Source organism: Gigantopelta aegis, chromosome 7 (assembly GCF_016097555.1).
Source record: "Gigantopelta aegis isolate Gae_Host chromosome 7, Gae_host_genome, whole genome shotgun sequence".
Lineage (NCBI taxonomy): Eukaryota > Metazoa > Mollusca > Gastropoda > Neomphalida > Peltospiridae > Gigantopelta > Gigantopelta aegis.
This window is the reverse complement of record NC_054705.1, coordinates 31,095,463-31,105,337: the sequence shown is the minus strand read 5'-3', so window position 1 is coordinate 31,105,337 and position 9,875 is coordinate 31,095,463. Positions and strand designations below refer to the sequence as shown.

Genomic DNA, 9,875 nt, shown 5'->3' with positions numbered 1-9,875 from the left:
AAATAACACTCAGCTGATCAAAATTTGGGTGATGTAGTTTTAGCCTAATAAGATTTTTAAGAGAAAGAATATCGTTCTCGACTTTTTTGACATGTGGTAACCTGGTAACTTGAACGACCATTCCACTTATTTTGATGCCTGTTATATTAAGAAAACTAAGGAAATTTAAAACTAAAATACTGTGAATCTCAATTCTTCAGCCAGCTTTAGTTTCCATAATAAAATTCTTTTTACTATATTTCCAGTGGTTTTCTTATCCCGTATGACCTTTTAAACTACATAATTTATTTTCTATACATGTGTACATATGTTTGTAACAAACTTGCTTGGCAGCAATACAGGACATACAAATAACACAGAGTACTACTAAACAGCTTGTTTTCTTACCAATATGTTGACGGGGCTGCTCAACTTGGTCTTAAATCTCTTAAGATCCAGAACTTTAGCCAGTTACATGGTGGGACATAGCCCAGTGGTAAAGCACTCACTCGGTGCGCGGTCGGTGTAGAACCGATCCCCGTCGATAGGCCCAATGGGCTATTTCTCATTTCAACCAGTGCACCACGACTGGTATATCAAAGGCCGTGGTATGTGCTATTTTGTCTGTGGGATGGTGCATATAAAAGACACCTTGCTACTAATGGAAAAATGTAGCGGGTTTCCCCTCTGTGATCATACGTTTGACATCTAATAGCTGATGATTAATAAATCAATGTGTTCTAGTTGTGTCGTTAAACAAAACTTTAATTGTTGAAATACTGTATTGCTACAAGCCCCTATGAAAAAGTAATAAAATGGCAAAGGTTATGAAATGATTTCAATTTATACAACAACATGGTATTGGTGTCTTGTTTTCATACATAGCATAACAGACTGAGTTGTTAACTAAGAACATTTTGCAGGGTGGGACTAACAGAAAAAGGGCACACAAACCAACTTGTAAAACTGTCATTGCAATGCAAAAAAAAAAGAAAGAAAAAAAAGAAAGGGACACTAGAATATTTTTAGGAAGACAAGTCTCCTAGTCCCTTTCCATGGACCGCCTCCATTAATAACTCATTGTTAACAGTGGAGAGTTTAACTGCTATGTACATTTGGGTCTCTATGAGAGTACTCGAGTACTCGGGCACGGGCCGAGTCTAAGCAAGACTCGAGTACCTGAACATGGAAGAGTACTTTTAATTTAATTCTATTTTTTACGTCATTTTGTCATATGCTTGCATCCGGTTACATTATAGGGCTGTGATATATGGAGAGAAAACAAAAGTTGAATATGTGGAATGCAGGTAGTAGTAAAGCAAATAACTTCCGGCTGGGTCAAAGTTGGAGGTGCACCGAACTTTTGATAGAGAAGTGAACACCACACGTCCTGTGATTGGTTATAAATGTGAGTGTTTTATCTGGGTAAAACAAATATGCAATTTTATTTCATCTAGTACCAATGTACCATAATGGCCTTGAGAAATTTGTTTTCGAAGTTGTATTGCGTCAGTTCATGTAGGTTCAGTTGTCCATCACTTCTGCGTCTCCTGCTTCTACATCTTCGGATGAGTACGATTCTCTCCTTTTTCGTCTGGGTTTAATTTGACTTCAGTTACATGCTATATATAGAATAACTAGTTAATGACGTCGGATATCTGCTTTATCCTATGAAGGTAAGAATGGCCAAGCGTAATTTCCCATTCTGCTTGAACAGGATAAAGCAAATATCTGACGTCAGTAACTAGTTATTATCTTTATCCTGCAGACCATAAACAATAAGGGGAAAAGCTATCAGTTCTGTTATTTCAGCCACATTGTACGAGGTCAAATGAGTGGTTTTACAATGTCGCTATGCGTGTGACATCTTGTGAGTGACGTTGCTTTTACCGTCATCATATTCTGTCAATAGAAACAGTGGTTGCAGGATAAATAAGTCTAATCTTGTTTTGTTTACAGAAATACTTGATGTGTAACCCTCGTCACCTGAGTTCTGTGGTGGATGAACATAATTTCATCAATGAAACATTTTCACAAATGAGGTATGTAAGATAAAAATACTCATGATTTATTTTTTGTAATACTTTTCATGACAGCACTCGCCCCACTGTTTCTCAGGGATAACAACAGATCTTCTCACTGCACTAGTAAAATGGTATTTGCTCAAAGGGATGTGATATGATTGCAAACTTCACTTCATAAGATATAAATCATATTTGACAAAAAAACACGAAATTTTCTATTTATTATTGCCAATTTACCGTTATTTTTAAAATGCCAACAGCAAAATAGTTCCGGGTTTCTTACAGTGAAGATAACACTTTCTACAGTGACGATAACACATTTTAGAATGAAATAGTGAAATTTTCACTCTAAAATGTGTTATTGTCACTGAGTGACTGATAACACTTTTATTGCACTGATATTTTAAGATATTTCACTAAATATTATATAATAAAATTATTTATTAACCAGTTGGACCTGTAGGGTACTCATGATTCCAACCGGATGGGTCTATAGATTTCGTCCAAGTCCTCCTGTTTGTCTGTCCCACATATTGTCTTCGAGACTTCTGTTTTGCAATGCCTCGAGAGATTAAGCTGAAATTGTGTGTATAGCTTTATCATGTTCTGTTACAGATCAGGGCCGGGGCGTAGCCCAGTGGTAAAGCGCACGCCCGATGCGCAGTAGGTCTAGGATCGATCCCCGTCGTTGGGCCCCACTGGGCTATTTCTCGTTCCAGCCAGTGCCCCACGACTGGCATATCAAAGGCCGTGGTATGTGCTATTCTGTCTGTGGGATGGTGCATATAAAAGATCCCTTGCTGCTAATGTAAAACTGTAACAGGTTTCCTATTTATGACTGTGTCAATATTACCAAATGTTTGAAATCCAATAGCCGATGATTAATAAATCAATGTGCTCTAGAGGTGTTGTTAAACGAAACAAACTTTAACTTACAAATAGTATGCACAATGTTTACAATACATAGCCTTGAACTTCTTATGTGGTTTTTGTTACAGATCAAGTTTAACTTTTGTGGTCATTTACCTATTTTTCAAAGAGTTACGGCCCTTGAACATAAGAAATATGAAAATTTGTTGGGCCTGGTGGGGAGATGTATTGCTTTAGCAGTATTCTCTGAATGCTGGTTATATTTGTCATCTTGGCTTCATAGCCACAAGAAGATTCAACGGTTGCATGATATTTCTAAGAATTTGAGAATATTGAATTTGTAAAGTGCCATCATTCAACTTAAACTGTAGCTTCCTTAAGAATTTACCGGCCTCGGTGGCGTCGTGGCAGGCCATCGGTCTACAGGCTGGTAGGTACTGGGTTTGGATCCCAGTGGAGGCATGGGATTTTTAATCCAGATACCAACTCCAAACCCTGAGTGAGTGCTCCGCAAGGCTCAGTGGTTAGGTGTAAACCACTTGCACCGACCAGTGATCCATAACTGGTTCAACAAAGGCCATGATTTGTGCTATCCTGCCTGTGGGAAGCGCAAATAAAAGATCCCTTGCTGCTAATCAGAAGAGTAGCCCATGTAGTGGCGACAGCGGGTTTCCTCTCAAAATCTGTGTGGTCCTTAATCATATGTCTGATGCCATATAACCGTAAATAAAATGTGTTCAGTGTGTCGTTAAATAAAACACTTCTTTCTTTCCTTAAGAATTTTGTGTAAAAATAGTATGTAAAAAAAAAAAAACACAATTAAAACATTTCTGCTTGTAAATGAAAGTTTTTGGTTGTAACTTTTCGTGGTGTTCTGTGAATTTCTAAACAAATATTAATACATAATTTTGGCAGGAAGATTAAAAAAAAAAGAAGGTTGACCTGCAATGATAACTAGTAATAAAATCAGTTGAGGAGGACCTCAAAGAATTTTATTTTGACATTGGAATGACAACTAATTCTGAAATGATTTTGTTTTATTCCAGGACGATGAGAACTCTGAGATCGTTACCTAGCAACATCTCCGTCACTTTAGTAACGGGCAACTACTATGATGAACAAATGCCAAGCTCTTTAAATAAGGTAAAGTGATGGAAGAACGAATGTTGTTTGATGTCACCTCAGCCAGGGTTCATACACTTGTTTCAAAGCTATAGTCTGCATCAAATTGTTAACAACTACGATAAATTACTCTCCTACCTTTAATTACTGTTACATTTTCCCCAAATTTTGTCCAGATACAATTTGTGTAAAAACCATTACAGTGACACAGATTCCACATATGAGACTGTAACAATGTCACCAGTATCAACTTCGCTGAGATCGCAAAGAGCAAAATACATGCAGTTGTCTGCCGTCTGCCATTTTGCTTTTTTATATAATACTTTTCTAGAGTGAATTGCATGCTTTTTGCCCTATGCTATGTCAGCGAAGTCGACATACATGTAGGTGACAGTTATCATCTAGTATGTGGAATCTTATGTCGTTGTAATGGTTTTTGCAAGATTTCCCTCTGGACAAAATGTGGGTGAAATGTAACGAAAAATAAAGGTAGGAGAGCAATTTATCGTAGTTGTTAACATTTTGGTTCGGACTTTAATTTCCATGCTTTTCCCATACCTTTTCCAAAACACATTAAACCATTTTCCAGACTTACAGATTTTACAGATTATTTGCCATATTTGTATGAAAACAATGTCCCACAAATCGAAACCCGCTTATTTTAAGCTATATGACCAACTTCCGAATGCACACTGATTAGCTGCAGAATGATAATGATTGCGTGTAAAAAGAGTACACGTTTCGGACGACGTTATGCAAGTTACTGAAATTTGCTCGTTTTCAATACATTTTTCAAAACTTGCATCCAAAATGTTGGGGTTTTCATACTTTTTCAAGCCCTGGAAAATGAAAAATATAAATTCCATACTTTTCCAGGATTTCCAGACTGTGTACGAACCCTGCTCATCATACTTTAAACTACATATATTTGGTGTCCAATATGGATATTGTGACACTGAAAGAGACAAGTGGGAGAGAGACAGAGGAAGATAGCCACACACTGCTGCCTCCAAATAGACATCTCCTATGGGAAACTCCAACTCCAAACAGTTTTTACATGCTCACGTCCACTCAATGTTCAGGCACGTCTTCCCTGGGCCCTGCCTCTGGCAAGACCAGTGGTGTGATCCAGGGTGATAGGGTCCTATGGGAAAAGCAACAAGGGATCTTTTATATTCAAATTCATATAAACAAGATAGAACATGGCTTTATATTTGGTGTCCAATATGAATATTACGACACTGGGAGAGGCCTGGGCGAAGTGAGAAAGATCTGTGTACATGTTCTGTCTGTTTGTATTTCAGGCCTGGGCGAAGTGACAAAGATCTGTGTACATGTTGTGTCTGTATTTCAGGCCTGGGTGAAGTGAGAAAGATCTGTGTACATGTTGTGTCTGTATTTCAGGCCTGGGTGAAGTGAGAAAGATCTGTGTACATGTTGTATCTGTATTTCAGGCCTGGGTGAAGAGAGAAAGATCTGTGTACATGTTGTATCTGTATTTCAGGCCTGGGTGAAGAGAGAAAGATCTGTGTACATGTTGTATCTGTTTGTATTTCAGGACTGGGCGAAGTGAGAAAGATCTGTGTACATGTATCTGTTTGTATTTTAGGCCTGGGCGAAGAGAGAAAGATCTGTGTACATGTTCTGTCTGTTTGTATTTCAGGCCTGGGCGAAGTGAGAAAGATCTGTGTACATGTATCTGTTTGTATTTCAGGCCTGGGCGAAGTGAGAAAGATCTGTGTACATGTATCTGTTTGTATTTCAGGCCTGGGCGAAGAAAGAAAGATCTGTGTACATGTTGTATCTGTTTGTATTTCAGGCCTGGGCAAATTGAGAAAGATCTGTGTACATGTTGTGTTTGTTTGTATTTCAGGCCTGGGCAAAGAGAGAAAGATCTGTGTACATGTTGTGTCTGTTTGTATTTCAGGCCTGGGCGAAGTGAGAAAGATCTGTGTACATGTTCTGTCTGTTTGTATTTCAGGCCTGGGCGAAGTGAGAAAGATCTGTGTACATGTTGTGTCTGTATTTCAGGCCTGGGTGAAGTGAGAAAGATCTGTGTACATGTTGTATCTGTATTTCAGGCCTGGGTGAAGAGAGAAAGATCTGTGTACATGTTGTATCTGTATTTCAGGCCTGGGTGAAGAGAGAAAGATCTGTGTACATGTTGTATCTGTTTGTATTTCAGGCCTGGGCGAAGTGAGAAAGATCTGTGTACATGTATCTGTTTGTATTTTAGGCCTGGGCGAAGAGAGAAAGATCTGTGTACATGTTCTGTCTGTTTGTATTTCAGGCCTGGGCGAAGTGAGAAAGATCTGTGTACATGTTGTATCTGTCTGTATTTCAGGCCTGGGCGAAGTGAGAAAGATCTGTGTACATGTTGTATCTGTTTGTATTTCAGGCCTGGGCGAAGTGAGAAAGATCTGTGTACATGTTGTGTTTGTTTGTATTTCAGGCCTGGGCGAAGTCAGAAAGATCTCTGTACATGTTGTATCTGTTTGTATTTCAGGCCTGGGCGAAGTGAGAAAGATCTGTGTACATGTTCTGTCTGTATTTCAGGCCTGGGCGAAGTGAGAAAGATCTGTGTACATGTTCTGTCTGTATTTCAGGCCTGGGCGAAGTGAGAAAGATCTGTGTACATGTTGTGTCTGTTTGTATTTCAGGCCTGGGCGAAGTGAGAAAGATCTGTGTACATGTTCTGTCTGTATTTCAGGCCTGGGCAAAGTGAGAAAGATCTGTGTACATGTTGTATCTGTTTGTATTTCAGGCCTGGGCGAAGTGAGAAAGATCTGTGTACATGTTGTATCTGTTTGTATTTCAGGCCTGGGCGAAGTGAGAAAGATCTGTGTACATGTTGTATCTGTCTGTATTTCAGGCCTGGGCGAAGTGAGAAAGATCTGTGTACATGTTGTATCTGTTTGTATTTCAGGCCTGGGCGAAGTGAGAAAGATCTGTGTACATGTTCTGTCTGTATTTCAGGCCTGGGCGAAGTGAGAAAGATCTGTGTACATGTTGTATCTGTTTGTATTTCAGGCCTGGGCGAAGAAAGAAAGATCTGTGTACATGTTGTATCTGTTTGTATTTCAGGCCTGGGCAAATTGAGAAAGATCTGTGTACATGTTGTGTTTGTTTGTATTTCAGGCCTGGGCAAAGAGAGAAAGATCTGTGTACATGTTGTGTCTGTTTGTATTTCAGGCCTGGGCGAAGTGAGAAAGATCTGTGTACATGTTGTATCTGTATTTCAGGCCTGGGTGAAGAGAGAAAGATCTGTGTACATGTTGTATCTGTTTGTATTTCAGGCCTGGGCGAAGTGAGAAAGATCTGTGTACATGTATCTGTTTGTATTTTAGGCCTGGGCGAAGAGAGAAAGATCTGTGTACATGTTCTGTCTGTTTGTATTTCAGGCCTGGGCGAAGTGAGAAAGATCTGTGTACATGTATCTGTTTGTATTTCAGGCCTGGGCGAAGTGAGAAAGATCTGTGTACATGTATCTGTTTGTATTTCAGGCCTGGGCGAAGAAAGAAAGATCTGTGTACATGTTGTATCTGTTTGTATTTCAGGCCTGGGCAAATTGAGAAAGATCTGTGTACATGTTGTGTTTGTTTGTATTTCAGGCCTGGGCAAAGAGAGAAAGATCTGTGTACATGTTGTGTCTGTTTGTATTTCAGGCCTGGGCGAAGTGAGAAAGATCTGTGTACATGTTCTGTCTGTTTGTATTTCAGGCCTGGGCGAAGTGAGAAAGATCTGTGTACATGTTGTGTCTGTATTTCAGGCCTGGGTGAAGTGAGAAAGATCTGTGTACATGTTGTATCTGTATTTCAGGCCTGGGTGAAGAGAGAAAGATCTGTGTACATGTTGTATCTGTATTTCAGGCCTGGGTGAAGAGAGAAAGATCTGTGTACATGTTGTATCTGTTTGTATTTCAGGCCTGGGCGAAGTGAGAAAGATCTGTGTACATGTATCTGTTTGTATTTTAGGCCTGGGCGAAGAGAGAAAGATCTGTGTACATGTTCTGTCTGTTTGTATTTCAGGCCTGGGCGAAGTGAGAAAGATCTGTGTACATGTATCTGTTTGTATTTCAGGCCTGGGCGAAGTGAGAAAGATCTGTGTACATGTATCTGTTTGTATTTCAGGCCTGGGCGAAGTGAGAAAGATCTGTGTACATGTTGTGTCTGTTTGTATTTCAGGCCTGGGCGAAGTGAGAAAGATCTGTGTACATGTTGTATCTGTTTGTATTTCAGGCCTGGGCAAATTGAGAAAGATCTGTGTACATGTTGTGTTTGTTTGTATTTCAGGCCTGGGCGAAGTGAGAAAGATCTGTGTACATGTTCTGTTTGTATTTCAGGCCTGGGCGAAGTGAGAAAGATCTGTGTACATGTTGTATCTGTCTGTATTTCAGGCCTGGGCGAAGTGAGAAAGATCTGTGTACATGTTCTGTTTGTATTTCAGGCCTGGGCGAAGTGAGAAAGATCTGTGTACATGTTCTGTCTGTATTTCAGGCCTGGGCAAAGGCCTGGGCGAGTGAGAAAGATCTGTGTACATGTTGTGTCTGTTTGTATTTCAGGCCTGGGCGAAGTGAGAAAGATCTGTGTACATGTTGTATTCTGTCTGTATTTCAGGCCTGGGCGAAGTGAGAAAGATCTGTGTACATGTTGTATCTGTTTGTATTTCAGGCCTGGGCGAAGTGAGAAAGATCTGTGTACATGTTGTATCTGTCTGTATTTCAGGCCTGGGCGAAGTGAGAAAGATCTGTGTACATGTTGTATCTGTTTGTATTTCAGGCCTGGGCGAAGTGAGAAAGATCTGTGTACATGTTCTGTCTGTATTTCAGGCCTGGGCGAAGTGAGAAAGATCTGTGTACATGTTCTGTCTGTATTTCAGGCCTGGGCGAAGTGAGAAAGATCTGTGTACATGTTCTGTCTGTATTTCAGGCCTGGGCGAAGTGAGAAAGATCTGTGTACATGTTGTATCTGTCTGTATTTCAGGCCTGGGCGAAGAGAGAAAGATCTGTGTACATGTTGTATCTGTTTGTATTTCAGGCCTGGGCGAAGTGAGAAAGATCTGTGTACATGTTGTATCTGTTTGTATTTCAGGCCTGGGCGAAGTGAGAAAGATCTGTGTACATGTTGTATTTCAGGCCTGGGCGAAGTGAGAAAGATCTGTGTACATGTTCTGTCTGTCTGTATTTCAGGCCTAGGCAAAGAGAGAAAGATCTGTGTACATGTTCTGTCTGTTTGTATTTCAGGCCTGGGCAAAGAGAGAAAGATCTGTGTACATGTTGTGTTTGTTTGTATTTCAGGCCTGGGCGAAGAGAGAAAGATCTGTGTACATGTTGTGTCTGTATTTCAGGCCTGGGCGAAGTGAGAAAGATCTCTGTACATGTTATGTCTGTCTATATTTCAGGCCTGGGTGAAGAGAGAAAGATCTCTGTACATGTTACGTCCGTGTGTATTTCAGGCCTGGGCAAAGTCAAAAAGATCTCTGTACATGTTATGTCTGTCTGTATTTCAGGCCTGGGCAAAGTCAGAAAGATCTCTGTACATGTTACGTCTGTTTCTATTTCAGGCCTGGGCGAAGTCAGAAAGATCTCTCTACATGTTATTTTCTATATTTCAGGCCTGGGCGAAGTCAGAACGATCTCTGATCAGCAAGTATCTGCCTGGTTCTCAGCACATCGTCATCAACGGCGCCGACCACCATATGCTGTACAAGAAACCCCTCGCCGTCACGGAACCCATTATTAAAATGATTAAACTTTGGAAGCAGAAAAATAAATATTCAAAAAAATCGTGACCAACAGATCAAATTAGGATTGATTTTAAATCAACTTGTTCTTTATATGTTGCATTTTGACAATTTTTAAATAAATTTTTTAACAGCCAA

At 40.0% G+C, this 9,875-nt stretch overlaps 1 protein-coding gene across 1 annotated transcript in view; it reads left to right on the top strand.

Moving 5' to 3' along the window:
- LOC121377635 overlaps positions 1–9,875 on the top strand; it is a 26,125-nt gene extending 16,250 nt beyond the window's left edge. Inside the window, exons 11-12 of the mRNA XM_041505702.1 lie at positions 3,920–4,016; positions 9,609–9,875. Coding sequence (XP_041361636.1) covers positions 3,920–4,016; positions 9,609–9,785 — 274 coding nt within the window. The 3' untranslated portion in view covers positions 9,786–9,875. The remainder of the gene's footprint in view (positions 1–3,919; positions 4,017–9,608) is intronic.